The 20567-nt window shown below is 43.9% G+C and overlaps 1 protein-coding gene across 15 annotated transcripts in view; it reads left to right on the forward strand.

Annotated features, from left to right (window-relative positions):
• Positions 1 to 7390, forward strand: part of mecom (MDS1 and EVI1 complex locus) — a 197863-nt gene extending 190473 nt beyond the window's left edge. For all 15 annotated transcript variants that reach the window (XM_080772705.1, XM_080772701.1, XM_080772710.1 and 12 more), the window contains 4 exons: positions 770 to 914; positions 3982 to 4227; positions 4608 to 4794; positions 5111 to 7390. In XM_080772705.1, coding sequence (XP_080628831.1) covers positions 770 to 914; positions 3982 to 4227; positions 4608 to 4794; positions 5111 to 5245 — 713 coding nt within the window. In that variant the 3' untranslated portion in view covers positions 5246 to 7390. The remainder of the gene's footprint in view (positions 1 to 769; positions 915 to 3981; positions 4228 to 4607; positions 4795 to 5110) is intronic.
• The last annotated feature ends 13177 nt before the right edge of the window (positions 7391 to 20567 follow it).

Below are 20567 nucleotides of genomic sequence, written 5' to 3' on the forward strand. Positions count from 1 at the left end.
GAGCTTGGCTCTGTGAATCATCACCTGGCTGGCAGCCCACTGGAGCCGGTCCTCAGAGGAGATGGGCACTTAATCAGGCATATCATAAAAGATGAGCCCCTACCGTGTCACTGTGTCAGCATGAGTCTGCATGGGGAGGCTCTTTATACGCCTTGATACATTGGAAATCGTTTGGTAATGTTCAGTTAACGGGCAATTAATCCAGTGCTTACGAGCAACAGCTCAGTTATTTATCAGTGGTAGGAACTGCCAGAAGTGGATTACTTTGCCAGATTTTATACAACCCTCGACAATGGGTCATATTATATGGGTGGCCTTAATTTGTCCATCCATCAGTCCGTACAAATGTTCTTGTTGTCACTCTACTGTCTTCATTTTGGGCTCTGATTTTAATGACACTTCATACAGGGGTCCAGGGGTACGTAGATTGAATCTGCATTCTGCATCCACAGTCAAGGTCAAAGTTCAAGGTTATTGTTATTATAAAATAGAGATTGATTGCCATCACTCACCTTCATTTTGGGTGTGATTTGAATGAAAGCTTGAACATATTCATGTTTCAGCTTTCTGCACATTCAATTAATATACAGCAATACCTTTGAACTTCTATTGTTCCTGTTGATGCAACGATGCAGTGCTCTTGTTCAATGACATACTTATCTATTTCTACTATAAACATGAAAATGATAAGCACCATAAGAACACTTTTTGCTCTTTGCAAAGCAGACAAACGAGGAGATCTCTTAACCTGCAATGTTTTGTCTTGCAGGCACGGCCATGTCCTCTCCGCGTTCGGAGCAGGACGGTAGCAGTGCCATCTTGGATGACAAGGAGGACTCCTATTTCAATGAAATACGGAACTTTATCAGCAACACAGGGCAAAACCAGACCTCTCCCGACCCCTCTGAAGAAGGGTAAGTTAAGCACTTTACTCTGTACAGACCTTAGTTTGCACTGTACTTGGTGGGCTGTTTTTTCTATATACCAGATATCTTTTTGCCAAAAATAGCCAATCTGCAAGCTCACAACATTTTAGTTCTTGCATATCAGCTATTTTCTGGGTCCATGCCAGGGCCCAAGTCGTTTACTTTTTTCAACATCCTCCATACGGGTCCTTGACTTTTATTTAGGCACAGCCATAGCTTTGTGGGTAGAGAGGCCGTCACCGTTTCGCCTCCCAGCCCACCCATGACTTCGTCTCAAAGTGTCCCTGAGTAAGATACTTAACCCCTATCAGCTCACCCCCAAGCTTTCATCATGACCATCTGAACAGCCGTCAGCTGGGTGAATCTGAAACAGAATTTTTCCCATGAGATAAATTAACCAATTAAGGTCTCTCCTCCCACTAATGCTCTGTCTCTATGGGACAGTGCCATTTACACATGTGGACTGTAAATTATTTGAAAAATGTGCCTATTGTTGATGCCTCATATACCTATCAAACAAGATTACAAACTTGATAGATTTACACATTAGGATATTATATATTGTGTGGCAGTGGTGATGGTTAGAGTTCAACAGCTCTATAATAGTTCTCTATGCCTCCCGTTATCACAAAGCCAGTCCTTGTTCATGACCACTATTGCCAAAAATAGGGAACGCAACACAACACAGACAACTTTCAGGATAATCGCGGCGCTTGGCAAACGCACAACGACCACTTTATTAACCACGGACATTCAGCTGCACATGTGCACTGATATCTACTACGCACACACGCAATTATGTCAGACAATCATGCAAATAAATTCCCAGAGCTGCGATCAGGCAAGATAACAGTTAGAGGTGTGTGTGTGTGTGTGTGTGTGTGTGTGTGTGTGTGTGTGTGTGTGTGTGTGTGTGTGTGTGTGTGTGTGTGTGTGTGTGTGTGTGTGTGTGTGTGTGTGTGTGTGTGTGTGTGTGTCTGTGCGTGTGTGCGCGTGCGCGCGTGTGTGTGCGTGTGCATGTGCGTTTGTGGGGCTTTGTTTTTACGTGGCTAACTTCAGTGTGATCACAGGGCAGATTGTAAGGACAGATAGTGGAGATCTCCCAGACTGGTGTGTGTGTGTGTGTGTGTGTGTGTGACCGCGTGGAAGGCTTGGTGAGAACAGGACCAAGCGGCAGAACATTAGGGGGACGGGGAGGTGAAAAGCAAGGAGGCTGGGAGCGCGGGGGGGGTGGGGGTGGGGGGGGGTGGTTCAGCCGTCAGCCCTGCAACATCTGGAACCAACATGTCCGCCTACAGGAAAAGAGTAGAGAGGGAGGGGTCAAGAGGTCGGCCCGTGTTTCCTTTCAAAGTGGTGCGCTCCTGACTACTTCTGATAGATACTTTATCCAAAGCAAATTACCACGTTTGAAAGCGTAATTAGCGAATCTGTTTTCTTAATCATAGAGCTCTCTCTCTCTCTCTCTCTCTCTCTCTCTCTCTCTCTCACTCTCTCTCTCTCTCTCTCTCTCTCTCTCTCTCTCTCTCATTTCGACACCCCACGGCAGCCTCCTTGGTAAACCCCCAACCCCCCGGGGGACCTCCCACCCCGGGGGGGAGGGACTCTTAAACTCTGTCTAAGGCATGACCATTATCAGCCACTGATAAAAGAGAAGAGATGATGCAGATTTCGCCATTGTGCCAAAATATGACCTGCAATTAGCCTCCTCCCTCTGCTTTTCTCGAGTCGTTGCAAATGCAGCGTTCCCCGTCTCAAATCCATCATATCCTGTTTGTAAGCATCCACTTATCTGCGAGGCGATTTGGTTGATGTGTTTTTAAAGGCTCCCATATCTCTATGTCTCCCGCTCGCTGTCCATTTCTCTCTCTCTCTCTCTCTCTCTCCTCCCCCTTGTCTCTGGAGCCTTTGTACTAGAAATGGCATTTTTGGGAGCTGACGAAAGACGTCGCAGAGTGTAATTAGTGAATCAGTCTTAATGTGGTTCCAGATGATTTACCAAATGGTGGTTTCCTGTGGTGCTGAGACGGTGGGCAGATTAAGACCCAGGCAGTTTGGATAGCTGGCCCTCTCTCCCCTCCACAGGCCTGGGGAAATGGGCCGGTTGGCAACGGTCTCATAACTCTCCCGCCAAATGGGTCTGTCAGCTAAATATTTTGCCTATTAGATGAATACGAGATAGCAGGGAAAATAAACAAGGAGAGAGGCAGAGTGCTCCGGCTAAGTGCTGCAGCCATCAAGCCTGGCGCTGCTGTGCCCAGAGGGGCCCCGATGCATCGATGACAAACGGGATTCCGGCTCTTGCTCTGCCCCAGCTGCCATGGCCTTCTTGCTCCAGACCCCGTTTCTCTCTCTTTCTCCTTCTCTCTCCCCTCTTTGTCCCGGTGTCGATCAGTCCCTCTCTCTTGCGCCATTGTTCTAGCTAGAGAAGTGCGCTAGACAAGAAAGATTCTGACACAGAGAAAAAACAACACAAAAACACATTCCAGGGGAGGTTTAGTGGTGTATACAGCTGTGCCATGCAATGATTTGTATCATTCCATAGAGTTTTTTTTCTAAACTCTTTTCTAAACTCAGTTATTTTGGGACACCTACTTTTTATCGGATGCGAGTAAATATCCTGTTGCCTTTCCTTAAAAATGTCATTGTGTTATTATTTTAATTAACCTATATTTATTTATAACGCACAGAATGTGCTCACAGAATGTGCTCCCCTGATTCACTTCACACAAGTGTGATTTTTTTTAAATAGTTTAAAAGTGGTTCATAATACATTTTTGTACGTTTGGGTCCCGCAGAGACATTTCTCTTTTGGGTCTCAAACTGAAACGGTGGAATTTAGCTTGTGAGGAACTACCACTGTTTCACTTTCACTAATTCAATAGTGTTTAGAGTTAGTGAGTTGTCGCTCGGTTTAAACATTTTCAAGTTGGCAGGCACGATAATTGTTGGTTTCCTTCACTTTTCTCTTAAAACGTATAATTGAGGGGTGTGCGGTTAATGATTTCTGAGCTTGTTTAGTCTTATTGAGCAGCCTTTTTCGCTCTATTGACTACAGGTTGAACAGCGGTCCGTTTGAAGAGGAGAAGCCGCTGATGGCCAGTCATGGGTCACATGACCTGGAGGATGAGGAGGGGGAGGAGCTCGGTGCTGATGAAGAGGAAGGGGAGGAGCCTACTGACACCCCTGGCAAAGTTGAAGATGGAGTGCTTCCTGGCAGCCTGGAAGATGACATTATGCAGGACGACATGGGCTTTAACGAGACAAACGACTTAGACCTCAATTGCAAAACGTCTCCAAGAAGGTGAGAGTAAAACAAGAAATGTATTTCTATCACTAGCTTTATTTATTTTTAATTTCTCTTATGTGCTACATTTATGTTACCCAACGAGGGGCCTCACAGCCCCCCAAGGGAAGGTCAGGGGATGCTGAGGTGTTCTTGGGAGGGGGACATGATACTGATTACTGACATGATTATACTGACTTGATACTGACCATGACACTGCCATGATACTGACCATGATACTGACCATGACACTGACAGTGATACTGACTGGGGAGGGGGCTAAATGGCCTGGATATTGCATGGGGGCACTGTTCCAAAAAAGGTTGAGAAACACTTTGTTAAATTGTTGCAACGTACCATACTTTAATACATTACCGGTATGTGAAACTCCTCGGTAGGTATGACGATGAGGAGGATCGGAGTAGCTACTCGGCCCTGGATCACATCCGCCACTTCTCAGACATGCGGAAGATAGAGGAGAGTGAACTCAGTGAGGGAGAGGGGGACGAGGACGTAGGGCCTTTTGGTTCTCCTGCTCTGACCGAAGCTGTCAAACAGCCACTCTACAGGAAATCCAAGTCCCAGGTAACAATCTCACAGAAACAATGTACTGTATAGGCCGCCGCCTACTCTATTGCGTGCGTGCGTGCGTACGTGCATGCGTGCGTGTTCTGCTATTTGTGGAAAGAATTGTGAATTATCAATAGTGTGTTATTGTGAATTCATTCATTCATACATGCATGCCTGTATGTGAAATCATATGTACTGTATGCACATACATACAGTTCCGTATAGGTATATGCACAATTGCACATACTGTACGTGTGCATGTCATTGTACAGTATTTATCTCCACTGGCACATGCCTATTTGAGAATGTGGCGTCCTTCCATTCTCTCCAGGCCTATGCCATGATGCTGTCGCTGGCTGACAAGGACTCTCTCCACCCAGCCTCCCATACACCAGCCACCATGTGGCACAGCCTGGCACGCGCCGCCGCTGAGTCAAGCGCCATCCAGTCCCTCAGCCAAGTATGATGGTGACACTGCTCATCACGCCCCACCCCCTGGACCCCTTCTCTCCCCAAACCCTGACGTATATGGCACTGGGAGCCCGTTGTCAGGCCGTCCGCGGGGGGCCCCCACCCCCCCAGGCCTCCCCACCGGTGCCCCTAAAACCCCTCTGCCCACTGACCTTCCACAGACTGACTGACTGCTGAGCAGTACCACGGCCCATTGGACTGCTGAGCAGAGCGCCTTACACACGAAGCAGGGTCACGGTCCATACAGAACCCCATCCCCACTACTCCAAGAGCAAAACCTCCCGCTGTGACCTAGAAATTGATTAATTATTACATTAATGTCGACCATGATGATAGTGATGATGATAATGATGATGATGATGATGATGAAATAATGATGATGATGATGATGATGATGATGATGATGATGATTATTGGCGAAAATAATAATGCTTAAGTAATAATAGCTGTATTTATTCTGGTGAGTTTTTATGTTTTGCACAGCAAAGGCAGCTGGTGAACAGGGAAGACGGATGCACTGATGCATCGGCGCTATATTTAGGGTGATTTGTACTCACTACAAATGGCCAATCTACAAGCTCGCTCTCAAGCTTGTAGATTGGCTATTTGCAGTGCACCGATGGTGCACAATCAAGTATAAATCAGGCATTAGGTTTCTCTCTCTGCACATAGGAAGCAGAAAGAACAAGGAGCGAGAACAGTTGTGTTCCAGCCTTGTATGATCCCACGTGTAAAGGTTATAACCTCCCTCCTCTCCCCGCCCACCCCGTCGATCGCAGTCTCCTTCATTTGACGAGGAGTATCTTTGAAAATGTAGTACAATAATTCCCTTTTAACCCCTGAAGATATACAGGTGTTTCTCATAAAACATGTACTTGATGATAAGGGTGGGGTTTGACTAGGAGAGCCTTGATCCAAATGAAAACCTTGCCAATGTTACCGCGGTGCTTAGTTTAGCGCTATGAGGAGAAGAACATCACCAACGATTGAAGTCATTGAGGAACAAAAGAAGAAGGGGAAAAAAAAATAGCGTGATTGTAAAACTGAAATGAGGCCAGTTTCCCCACCTGCGTTTGCATATCTGCGTGTGTCTGCACAATCACAGCACTGTACACAAGTGTCTACCAACTGTTCTCCACCACACTCCTAAATCCTGTCAGCCTGTGCTATCTGTGAAAGGATATAAATAGATTGTCTTTTTAGTGGAAGAAAACAAACCACAATGTTCTGTTTGTTCTTGTTTTGTTTTGTTATTTTTTTTAGCGAGTGCTGAAGTTTATCGTTGTTCTGTAAAGGGCATCCGTTTCTCCAAAACCCCTGAGACCCATCCTAGTCAGCCAACGATACCACTAAATAGCCTGAATGCTAGTCGTTAGCTACTCCATCCTCATGTGTCTTTCATTTTTAGACAATCATGATTTTGTTTTGTTTTATTTTATTTACCTTTTTTTGGTTGGTGTTGTTGTTGTTATTTGCTGTTGTATGTTGAGAATTGTATTTATTTCTTGGCAAACTGTAGTTTGTTTACTGAATAGCACTGCTCTTAGCCCAGGTGAAGGGGAGATTCCTCGCTGGGCCTATCCCAGAGTTCAACGGGGTTTGTAGATTATGTTTGAGTGCCGGATAGTATTAAGCATACCATTCACTCCTTATCCTTCTAATGAAACCGGTCGACAAATAGATATTACTTAGGGTTTTTTTCTATGACAATTTATTGATTCAATTGTAAAAAATGAAAAGAAAAGCATTATAAAGAACGAAACAATGGAAAAAATGCCAGGTATAATTTCTTCATATGCGCATGATTGGTCTGAAAAGATCTGTATCTGACATTTTCTACGGTTGTCTGCAAGCTCGTGTGACGTTGGGTTTCATGTTAATCCCTTGTGCCAAACCTATGATAAATAACAGATAATTTTCATTTATCCTCCCATTTTGAGGGACCAGATTGTTCTTTGTTTCTGTTTATTTGTTTTTGTCGTTGTTTTTTTGTTTATAATCCATTTAAAGAAAAAGGAAAAAAAAGTAATCAAAGCAAGTTGAGGTACTTTGTTTTAATGCTTTCTACAATGTAACTGTAATGCATTTCAATTCAATACTGTGGGAGGAACAACTACGAAATAAAAGACTACAATGTGGATGAAGTCCAGATGTGTCTTTTGGGGTACCTGGGGATGCCAATTGCATCCTTCTAGCCAGTTGCATTTAACCACAAATTCAGTTATTTAATGCAATTAATGCATTATTTTATCTATAGCTCTGAATTTATTTTGCAGATGAATCCGATTTTGGATCGGCACTGAGTGCATTTCAATCAGCGCTCGTCCATCTACGCTATGTGACATCACTGACATGTAAATATTATGTTTTTATTATACATTCATTAGACACAGTATCCTTATTTTGGCCATGTGACTGTGACCATACCATACCATACCATACCATACCATATACCATACCATATCATACCATATCATATACCATACCATACCGTACCGTACCGTACCGTACCGTACCGCAGGGATACTCAAATAGATTTACCTGTGGGCCACATTACAAAAATGGCAAGGGGCCAGGGGCCAGTAGATAAAATTACGACATTAATGATACTTGATAACTTCTCTCTTTCCGCAATTTCCGCAATTACCATTTCCGCAATTTCCGCAATTTCCATTTCCACCATTTCCGCAATTTCCGCAATTACAATTTCCGCAATTTCCATTTCCGCAATTTCCGCAATTTCCGCAATTTCCATTTCCATTTCCAACTATTAATGGCAGCTGGGTTTCATCATTCAAATAAAATAGAATTCTGTCCGTTTAGCTATAAAATTATGTCAGGGAATAGGGATACACAGTAATGTCTTTCATTTGCATTGCATCTCTTTTATTTTCGTTCGAGTAATAGTACAACTCTAATAGTATTACTTATAATAATGTAATTAAAGATAACTTCATTCAGATTTATTTATTTTTATTTCATTTTCCAGATTTTTTTTTCTTCTTTTTTTTAGATTTTCATTGGTGGGCCAGTCATAATGGTCCCGCGGGCCTGATGTGGCCCACGGGCCTGAGGTTGAGTATCACTGCCGTACCGTACCATACTGTACCGTACCGTCCGTACCGTACCATACCATACCAGACCATACCAGACCAGACCAGACCAGACCATACCATACCATACCATACCATACACCGCCTTTATTTATATAGCACATTTAAATAACAACAAAGTTGTACCAAAGTGCTTTACAAACACACACACACACACACACACACACACACACACACACACACACACACACACACACACACTGATGATGGTGTCTGGTGATGGTGTCTTTACGTGGGGAGAGTTTCAGACCTTTGTGTACATGGCAGCCAATCTGGCCAATGAAAGGCCTATAGACGCAAGGGCACAAATCCAAGAGGGATGTGTCGAATACATCACACCTAACTCTCTCCTGTTGGGACGGGCCTGCTCAAGAGCTGACCCAGGAGACTTACAATTTGAAGGCTACGCCTACAAGAGATTGAGAGACAGAAGTAAACCAGTTCTGGAAGAAGTGGAGTCACTTGGCAGGTCCCAACCTTTTGTTGGCACACAAGGGAGAGAAATGTTGTTGTCGGGGACATTGTTTGGCTAGCTGATCAAAATGCCTTAAGATGTCAGTTCAAGTTGGCCAGAGTGATCAGTGTGAATTCTGACAAGGAAGGCATCTTCCGAGATGTCAATGTCAGGACATTTCCCAGCTACCCAGTTATGATCAAGAAACAGACTAATGAGGAAGGCAGAAGCCATGAGCAAGAGGACCAGAACTGAGAAGAAGCCCAACAAAATCCCTGCCACGATTCTCCACAGGGATGTCAGGCGTCTTGTTGTCTTGATTCCAGTGGAGGAGCAACTTGGAGGAAAGGTGACAGTCTCAGGATGAGGTGACCTCCTTGGGTTCAGCAACCAGGAGCTCAAGTGGGAGGTGTGCTGTCAAAATTGGAATCAATCATTGGAGTCAATTATCGCTGTCAATCACTGATCTTGAGTCAGCACCTGGTGGCAATCACTGATTGGGGAGGAGAGGCACAGAATACAGGAAGTGTTTGTTCAGTATGAAAGCAGCATCAGTGGTGAACACTGCATGGAGAGAACAGCAGAACAACTAAAACACTAACCAAACATTGGAGCTGGGAAGACTGAAACCTGTCAAGCCATCAAGGAGAATGCCACTGGTGCGTGGTTCTGCATTACAGTTTATTTTATTTTATTAAGTTTGAAGTTTTACTTATCTTTTGTGCTAGGCCACATTTAAACAGCTATATGTTTGATTTAAGTTGCATATTGGCTTGCTGGGTCGAATTGATGATATTGAATTGAATATTATAGATAATATGAGTTAAAATGACCTGTTTATTTGAATTACTGAAGTGACTAGTGATTCAGTGCTGTAGGTTATTCAAGTGAAATGAGTGAATTTCAGTTATTGTTTTGGTTTAATTATGAATGACCTTACATAGTTAAGCTTGTATTTTGTTTTTGTCTTTTTCTCTGTTTAAGGTTTTCCAACCTAAATACCTACTACTACTGTACTTACCTGTACCACAACTAATTTCAAAGTAAAAACAAACTTATAAATCCCACATAACTTGACACACACACACACACACACACACACACACACACAAACACACGTCATTTAAGAACATACACAGTGTCACTCTAAACAAACAACTCATGCTGTGCTTGGAAATGCCAAAGAATAAACACCGTGATTTAAACACCTGAAGGGTGATGGCTTGTCTTATGTGCTATAGCCTATAGCATTTCCAAAAATATATTTTTATTTTTTAAACCACAGTCGCATACGTAGCATCACTACATGTTTGGAGCTGGTAGATCGGCATTTTTTGCTATTTTTTAAATGTATGCGCAATTATGCATAGGCCTACTTTTTTGCCACCCTTTTCCCCCCTGAAATAACAGCTCTGATTAAGTATGTTCTCTATTTCTCTCCTCTCTCTTCAAACACATACTTATACCTTCTCCTCTCTCCTTTCTCTTTCTCTCGGCCAGGCCAGGCCAGCCTCCTCCTCCTCCTTCCCAATAGCCCTTCTGGCTGCCCACCACCATGGTGAGCCCAGACAGTCAGTGTTCTGCTCAGGGCCGCGAGTCAGAGAGACACCTGGCTCTTTCTTCTGGCGCTCCCATGGCCTCCAAGAGAGAGAGAGACGTTGAACTCTGGTCCCCCATTCTCTTCAGGCCCTGGCACACACATACAGAGAGAGAGAGTGAGCCAGAGAGGGCCTGAATGTGGTAATGGGAGCGGAGGCAGGAATGTGTCCTCTTTATTTGTGTCCGTTTGTGGGGCATGATGGATGAGGTGGGTAGATGTGATGACCTGGCTCATCGCTCAAACGCTCAATAAGAGTCCCATCCTGCAGCAGGCCTCCCCGTCAGCCATCCCACCGCCTGCCACCCCCCACCCCCCTGTCACTGCTGCCAGCCGACGTGGGCGGACATTATGGCTGGGGGGAGGTTGGAGGTTCAGCAGTTCTATTGTCCGGTGAATGACTGCGGGGTGGCGGGATGAGGGGGGGCTGTTGGAGAATTGGGCATGACAGTGGAGATAGCTTGGCGCGGACACTCCACACTTACAGTGCTCCTGGCACCCTAATGGATGGGGTGTTTTCTTAGGGCCTGTCGTCGGCCCTCGGGGCTCTGCGGGGCGTCCAGCTTTGATGAGGTCATGGGGGGTCAGGCCATGTTGATGAGGTCAGCATGGGTCGTCCAGCTTTGATGAGGTCAGCTGGAGTGGTGGCGGTGGTGGTGTAGGCTACCGTCATAATGGAGTGGAGGTGATAATGGTCTTGAGGAGGGCCTTTCAGTGGCTGTATTCACTAAGTTGTCTTAAGGATGAGAGTTGTGATCATGCGTTCGTTTGCCTCTCAGGTCACAGTAAAGGGTACATGTACACAGTCATGTGACAGTGAACATACACACCATCATGACCTCTCTGTCCCTGAGACCTAACGTACTTCCTATCTCAGCGGTTCGCAAACATATTCATGTCAAGGACCCCCCAAATTGTATTTGACATGTGTGCCTGCGACCCCCATAAGAGACAATTTGTTGTTAAAACTTTTTGAAATTACTCCAAAATGTTTCCAATTTGTTTTTCCAATTCATTAAAGTGGCTAAACTGATTTTGGCTGGGGACCCCCTGGAACACCCTAGGGGTCCCCAGACCTCATTTGATTACCACTGTCCTTAGCCATTAGCCTATACCTCATAACCTCAGAACCCAAATCACCTCAGTGGCAGAACCACCTCATATCATATTAGTGGTAAATTCACCTTTGAAACCATTTGTTGACAGGATCAGTTGTTAGTTAGGCCTACTGTAACAGTCTACAGTAGCTACTGTAACAACGTTACGGTAATTGTCTAACACAGCATTAGCTCTACAGTAAGTGGCTGGCAGACAGTCAGACTGCATCTGCTTGGAGGGAACTGAGCTCAATCAATGTATCTCACACAAACAGTGGGTCACCTCACCACCAACCATCATTACCCCTGCTCCACCACGCCCCCTACTGGAGTCACTGGACAACAAACTGCCAGTGTAATTACCTCACTTAAACAGAGAAGTTCCCTTTACAAAATACAGAGGCATTGAAGTCCCTCCAACATGTTATGAATAGAAAGCAGTCAGTGTGTATGAATTGCATTGTGCGTGTGGGCACTGAAAGGGTGGGCAGGGAACCTTGGCAGCTCTTTAGCCCATATTTAGTTGAACGACAGTGTCGCGTCGAAAATATCACAACGCTTCGCGGATGTGACTCCTTGTGAGCTTGACTCAGCTTGTACGTCTGCTATTTTCGGAGAGCGGCACCGTCATGCAAGAGGGCATAACTTATGTTCTATTAATTTGATCAGTGAGGATTAACACATGCCAGTGCTGCCCACGTATCCGCTCGCACTTAATCCACACGTCGGGACCAGTTATTACCATCATTATCCCACAGCTCTGCCTTCTGCATAAAGCCCTCAGTGTGTATTAGAGTGGGGCTGGCAAAGCCAAGGGGGACACTGAGTGTGCACGCGCGTGCGACGCGTGCGTGCAGCGTGCGTGTATAGTAGGCCGAGGTGTGTGTGAGTCACAGTGTATTCACATGCATGGGTTTAATGAGCAAAGGGTGTATATTAGTTAATATGGTGTGTTTTATTTAATGGCAGCATGTGTCTGTATCTGAGAGACTGCCAGACTGGGTCCCCAGAGAGAAGTATCCCCTTAGTGTGTGTGTGTGTGTGTGTGTGTGTGTGTGTGTGTGTGTGTGTGTGTGTGTGTGAGTACGTGGTGAGTGTGCATGTGCATGTGAGTGCGGGCGCATCGTGCGTGCACGTGTGTGTGTGGTTGGGTGGGCACGTTGTGGGCAGCACTCCTCAGGGCTTGGAGCCACTCAGCTAATGGGGCAGCTGGCATTGCCTCAGAATCCATCAGGCCTCATTATTGCTCCCTCTCCTCTCCTCTCCTCTCCTTTCCTTCCATGCAGCCATCTTGGTCATCCTCTCCTCTCCTCTCCTCTCTGCCACCCTTTCCTTTCATGCAGCCATCTCGGTCCTCCTCTCCTCTCCTCTCCTGCTTTCCTCTCCTCTCTGCCACCCTTTCCTTTCATGCAGCCATCTCGGTCCTCCTCTCCTCTCCTCTCCTGCTTTCCTCTCCTCTCTGCCACCCTTTCCTTCCGTGCAGCCATCTCTGTGTGGCATAACCTATGCTGTTGCATTTGGAACCTCCTCCCACCCCCCCCCCCCAACACCACCACCTCCAAAAAGAGACTAAGACACCATCACAGCTGGCAGCTCTCACACTGATTGACTTGGCATCCGTGCTGACTCAGATGCCAGGGGAAACATTTTCGACAGAGGGAGGCATGGACGAGTGGGGTCACTGGTGTGGGTGTGTGTGTGTGTGGTGTGTGTGTGCACAAGATGACAAGATGGCACAGAGGGATTTCAGGGGGGGGGGGGGGGGGGGAATGGTGCTAACTAACAGTTGGCATGGCACAACGCACTAGGGAGAAGTGGGTAGGGCTATAGGCTAGTGGGTGGAGGGGCAGACCCAACAAATCAAGTTTTTGTTGTGTTTACAATAATAGCGTGTGTGTGTGTGTGTGTGTGTGTGTGTGTGTGTGTGTGTGTGTGTGTGGTGTGAAAGTCTGTAGAAGAGCCAAGACGAATAGTCTCTCTGTAGACAAGATATTGGATAGCTCTCCCTCCGTTCCCTTTCAGAGAGCATGCAGAGCTTCTTAAGGCTTGCGGTTTCATTACACTATTTGTTTTTCTCCCTGGGGGCTATGGGTCATTAGCGTTATTGATGGGCACTCAGTGCAGTCCCAAGGAACAGAACAGGCCAGAACAGCCATGCACATGGTTTTAATATGACAAGTCTAATCAGGGCAGGCGTGGTGGCAGAACAACTTGGAGCTTGTTACTGAAATCCTCTCACACTTGGTCGATGGTGTAGATTAGAAAAAGGCCATTTCATGGCTAAAACAATGTTAGTCGTATATGCCTCTCGGTGATCATTAAACCATACCATAGCACTGGTTCAATAGCTCTGGTACTGGTTCTCGGTGAATAAACCAATGTATCCTATACACTAGGCCTACTAGCTTAGTGGGTAAATCATAGCGCCTTTGGTGTTGTAAGTCTGCACGCTCTGTCAATTAAACCATAGCACTAGTAACACACTAACACAGCCTCTAACTAACTCTCTGTTCACTTCTAACTAACTCTCTGTTGCCAGGCGCAGGCCCAGTGTATGTCAGCTGCGGTGAGCTGCCTATAAATGTAAACATTTTCATCCCACTGGCACTTAGAACAGAACAAACAGAATGATCAAGTTATGGTCTTTCTACTATTTTCCATATTGAGCACCCCCTTGTGGTGGGAATCATAATCTGGAAGAACACAATGAGACCACAAATTATTCAGTGATAGAAAAAGTACTCACATTTCTTAGAAGTACTTTGTTACAAGTAAAAGTCCGCTGTTCAAAATGTACTTGAGTACAAAAGTAGGCCTATTGATTTCAAAACGTACTCGTACAGAATGCCCATTTCAAGTTTTCAAATGTATAAATATCTTTTAGATAGCAGATCTACAAGTTCACAATTTGTGTCGCATCGCAACACAACTTGTGCCTTTAGATCGGCTATTTTCAAATGGCCGAAATGTATAGGGTTGAAGTGTTAATGTATGTTTTGTAATTGCGACTGCAGGTTCTGACATTCCATATGTTGATCCTTCCATCCATCCTTCCTCTTCGATAACTGTCCATTCAAACTCTAGACGGGGCAGCCGGCGAAAACTAGAGTTCTCAACAAGCCAATTAAGCATCGGCCCTACCTGGGCCCTACCTGGGCCCTCATCAAACCCTGTACACACAAGACACTGCCCCCGCTGCCACCTTTACGTCTCCATATATGGAGCTGACCTGTTCTGACATTCCATTATGTTGATCTGACCTCATCAAACCCTGTACACTCAAGACACGCTCCATATATGGCCAGTACAGAATTCATTCCATATGTTGATCTGACCCCTCATGCCAAAGCTCCAGCGCTCGCCCAGCAGTCTGCTATCGCCCAAGCGGATGCATGCACGCGACCTCTCCTTTGACTGGGTGGTTTCTCGCCTTCAGGCGTAAAACTACTATGTAGTGGAGTAAAAGTACAATATTTGGATTTGAGATGTAGTGGAGTATAAATATAATATTGTTGGAAATTGCAAATTGGTGTTGGCTAAAGGGCCTTTCTGTGAAGTTTGCATAATTCTCCCCGTGTCTCCTAGGCGGGTACTGTAGGTACCCTCACAAAAAACATGCAGTTATCCTGGTCTCTAAACTGCCTCCCCCTGGCGCCTGATGGAGGGGAAAGAAACTGGTTGGAATAACGTGTTCCTTCCACACGCTACGTTCAACCGGGAAAACTCCTCCCTGTCAGGTGAAAAGAAGCGGCTTGGACTCCTCATGCATTGAAGGGAGCATGAGGTCAGTCCGTTGCTCTCCCCAGGTTGGCAGAGGGATTGTAGAGCCCAGGATTATATTAGCTAATTGACACTGGGTGAAAAAATGGGTTACAAAAATATGGGATAAAAATTTAAATTTCTTTCATGACTTAAAAACAAATTCAATGTAATTTCATGAATAAATCAAAGTAAAATCAAACAAATTCCATGAATTAGAAAAAAAATATTTAATGGAGCACGTTAACACATACGGCGTGTAACTCGATTAGCAGACAGGACAAAACAAAGGATGCCTTCTTTACGCCATCTGGTTTGTTTACAGTCCAGAGTGTGGGAGAGTTCGTAGATACCCATCGTTTTGCAGCCTTCACGTTTGACATTTATTTTTTCAGGGAACAGCCAAACAAATGGGGCAGGACGTGTTGAAATGATTTCCCCGTCCTCTTTTATCAGGGCCGACAGCTTTGACCAGTCGGAGTTCAAAACCCCATGGCCTTCTGGGAGCTCTGGCTCAGTACAGAAGGGAGAGAAATGATCTCTGGGACATAGCTATGGCACTGAAGTGATAGAATCGCTTTGCAGAGCGCAGCATACGCTTAATTACAGCCAAAAAGTACCCGAGATGTGATCTTACCTTGCAACGGGCTATTTCATCACCAGTTCCTGCCCCCTCCCGCTCCATCTCTCTTTCCCAATTCACTCTCCTTCATCCCTGATAAGCCAGTCCAGATTCCCCAAATCCCCTTGGCTCAAAGACATCTTTGTTCACTGAGTTGCAATGAAACCAAGCCAGCTTTGCAACTTACTACAGCACTTTTGAAAGATTCTAACCTAACCTGATTTAGCTCATCCCGGTCTTAGAGGAGCAATTCGCCCATTTTCAACCATATCTTATAATTGGTCGTCACTCATGCTCATTATAAGAAAAAATAAAAAAACGATGGGTTATAGCCCATGTTTTTTTAAATTTAGGAAAAAAAAGTTATCCTCGTTTCTCATCAATTTGGACCATGGGCTATAGCCCATATCGTACGGCATACTATAGCACGCCGTTTTTCATCATTTTTGAGGATTTGAAAATGATTTTATTTATTTTGAATAACAGTAAATGAAAAACCATGGCCCCTATAAATTGGGTGGTTCTATATGCATGGTATTGCAATCGAACGGCTGTGAAATGTCAGAGCCTCAATAAAAAATACATTGAAAAGTAGTAGCCATGTAGTGATGTTGCACAGTTTACAAATCACCGTGTCTGGAGACAGACCCTTATGGTAATGTAGTCTTCTGCGCGCGCGCGCGTGTGTGTGTGTGTGTGCGTGCATGTGTGCGTGCGTTCGCTAGCCAATGAATTTACGAATGTCCCACTGCAGAACTAACAGAACCACATCTTCGTTCTTCTTTTCCTTTTGGCTGTTCAGGTAGCAAAACACCTGAATCCATTCTCTGTTCAGGTAGCGAATCACCTGAATCCATTCTCTTTGGATCAAATATTAATCCCAGCAAGGCAGATGGCTTAGTGGGTGATAAATTGACAAAAGATCATACGAAAAGATGAAATTACCTACCTAGGTTCCATCCTGGAGGCAAATCTTTCCGGTGATAAAATGGCCACCCAACGTAATAAAAAATGTCAATCAAAGAACAAGATTCCTTGAAGACCCGAACAGGAGCCCTAGTACAAGGTTTCTTCGACTATATATGCACCTCTTGGTACCACAGCACCTCAAAGGCCCTTAAAACAAGGCTCCAGACATCCCAAAACAAACTGGTCAGGTATACTACGTGGCCTTACTCCCCGACCCCACCTCACCCCTGCCCATTTTGACAGGCTGGAATGGCTTAAGCCTTATAGGGTTGACGACAGAGTACAGCATCTTGCAATGGTCTACACTCTACACGATTCGCTACACCACCAAGATACCCAAAACAAAAACTAAGGCACTGGTGCCCTGCTCAATTTGTTGTAACATGGTTCATTGGTCCATGGTCTCAGAGGTCAGTGCACGATTCTTCATCATTGTTGAGGATTTTAAAAAAGGTGAAAATCGCGGAAAAGTGAAAGGCTATAGTCCATGGTCACGGACCGCATACTGGTTATACTGGTCAAGGTCGGGTGAAGGTCATTTATACTGGTCAAGGTCATTAGTCCATGATCTCGGAGGGCATACAATAGTATGTCATTTTTTACTATTTATACTATTACTATTTATTCATTTCAAAGATTCCTTTTCAGGCAAACATGTCCACCGTAAGATGAACCTAAGTAGGCTAAAATGGGGTTGGTAGGTTTAAGTATGTAGGACTAGTAGCATGCCAAAGTTTGTGCTATTGCCATAGAGAATGCATTGGGCGTTTAAGTTAAAAAACTCAGAAACTATAAAACATTTCAAAGTAAAACTTTCCAGCATGTGTCTCCACATTAAGCTGAATAATAAAAAGTGTGAATGGAGTTTCTATAGGTGAAAGTAATTTTTGACGTGCCAATGTTTGCCATTGAGCCCCATTGTAAATTTGAAAGCACTATATTTCTAAAACTATGAAACATTTCAAAGATTCCTTGTCAGGCAAACATGTCCACCGTAAGACATAATAAAAAGTGTGAATGGAGTTTGAAAAAAATGAAAAATCCTCGTTTTTCATCATTTTGGACCATGGGCTATAGCCCATATCGTATGGCATACTATAGCACGCCGTTTTTCATCATTTCTGAGGATTTGAAAAAAATGAAAAAAACGATGGGTTATAGCCCATGTTTTTTGAAATTTTGAAAAAAAATGTTATTCTCGTTTCTCATCATTTTGGACCATGGGCTATAGCCCATATCGTACGGCATACTATAGCACGCCGTTTTTCATCATTTTTGAGGATTCGATTTTTTTTTTAAATAAATAAAAAACGATGGGTTATAGCCCATGTTTTTTGAAATTTTGGAGAAAAAACATTATCCTCGTTTCTCATCATTTTGGATCATGGGCTATAGCCCATATCGTACGGCATACTATAGCACGCCGTTTTTCCTTTTAGGCTCCAAGCCAAATTAAAAATGGAATGAATATTACCATCCCAACTCCAAACTCAGTGACTGAATCCAGCTTGCACTACTAAATTGCTGGGCAGGAATCCCGTGACTGTGCAAAACAAATGCTTGGAATGGATTCAGAATGATGAAAACCACCTAGCTTGACACGTCACATGCTATTTAAAGCTTACTGAAATTTAGAACATTTTGCCTTATATTGGTTGTTGATGGTACCCCAACTTTCAGCAGCTGTCGAAAATTCCCCTAGGGTGGTTGAATATAAACCAATGTGGGATATGTTAGTAGACACCTTTACAAACAAATTGGTGAAGAAAGTTCTTGGTAAGAAATGTATTCCCAGATTTGACTGGTAATATACTGATAATATATTCCCTGACTATAAAGGCATAAAAAGCCCAAAATACTGTAAATCTTAAAAGAATATATAATAATAATGACCTGCTCCACATCTTCTTTCATATAGTAGTATTTTGACATTTCACGTTTCATAAACGGTAAATAAATTCCAAACATGAGCAATTGATGTGAAATGCGTACAGGTTAGTGTAGACCGCTTACAGAGTGAAGAATGCATGTAGCCTAAACCGTTTTAACGAGGTGTCAAAAAACTGATTTTAAAATATATCGTGTTCTCCTGATACTGTAAAGGCATCCAGGCCATTTTAACCCACTTTGTTCTAAATGGAACGCTCTCTCTCTCTGCATTTAAGTGAAACAACTGCAAGTAATATATATATTTTGGAAAGGGGTTCTAGTAAAGTGAACAACACCCTAGCCTAAACCCCTCTGTTCACTGTTACATTTGAATAACAGCACGCAATCAGTCATTGCAACTGACAAAACAATATGCACTTATAAGCAAAGAGGCTACGAGATGTGTGTGTGCTGGTGAATGTCTACCAAAGTGACATAAAGAGGAACCAGAGAGAGAATGCTAATTCTTAAATTGTAAAGACAGTGTCTCCTACCATGCTACTGTATGTTTTTGCAGGGTAAGTACAACCTAAGGCAAATAATGTAGCACATTTGTCATCAGTGCAGATGGTAGAGGGGTACAGTGTATTAACCCTTTTTCTGAAATAGGCCTACCTATGTTTCTGTATCAGTGGTGCTCAATATTTCATGTCAAGGACCCCAAAAATTATCTGTGTTTGGCCATCGACCCCCATCTGAAAACGTTGTTCCAGGAACATGTTTCAGGCACATTTTACGATTTTCAAAAATAGCAGACCTACAAGTTCATAGCGTGCCACTCGGTGGCGCGCTATGAGCTTGTAGATCTGTTATTTTTCAAAAGGTAAATTATAACATAATGTTTAAAACACCAAAAGGGGTTCCCACCCAGAATGGGTAAAAAAAATGATTTTAATATTTTTTTACTTTGCATGCCTGATGTAGCCACCATATTTAATGAATAAAAATTTTGGTTCCAGGGATTCCGGAACTCAGGAGGTTGGAATCTGATCAGGTCTGCAGAGTCAACCAGCCGAGAGACGCCGCTGCCTTCCTCGCGATGCCCCAACGAGGCTGATTTCTGTCCCTTTGAAGTTGATGTGCAAAATAAATTGAACATGTTGGGGAGTGAATTAGCTGGTTCGGAGCTTAATTTTCCGAATGGCTGAAAGCATTTTCTCTAAAGTATTTACAGTATTTCTGAGAGCATTCCTCTATAGTTCTAGGTAGTTTATACCATTTAGACCTGAGGACGATTCTACAAATGTCTTCTAAATCATGACAGTTTTCTGAAAAACCCCATGTTTCTATAATAAGTGGTTGTCAAACTATTTCATGTCAAGGAGCCCCAGAGTTTTCTATATTTGGCCGCCGACCCCCATCTGAAAAGATTTGAGTTGAAAACGTTCGCTCTGAAAGAATATAATTATATTCCAAGATTTGCGACACATCTTCACAATTTTTGGGTTATTTTTCATCTATCACTAGATATATGGACATACAGTATGATTGTTTTTTAGATTGTTTTATTACTGGAAGTATATCAGTTACCTTATCCCTCTTCGCTATACCAACATTTCATTGCATATTCCATAGGATAATGTTAATTAAAATGACTCCTATATCTCTAGACTTTCCATCTACATCCCTCTCCACAACTATTAATAGACTACCACAGTGTGTGTGTGTGTGTGTGTGTGTGTGTGTGTGTGTGTGTGTGTGTGTGTTTGTGTGTGAACAGGTGACCATCCAGTGGGCGTGGCTTTGGATTTAAATAGGAGTGGCCATGTTGTTTCCC

The sequence above is a fragment of the Protomyctophum bolini genome (genome assembly GCF_963924005.1).
Source record: "Protomyctophum bolini genome assembly, chromosome: 9".
Taxonomy (NCBI): Eukaryota; Metazoa; Chordata; class Actinopteri; order Myctophiformes; family Myctophidae; genus Protomyctophum; species Protomyctophum bolini.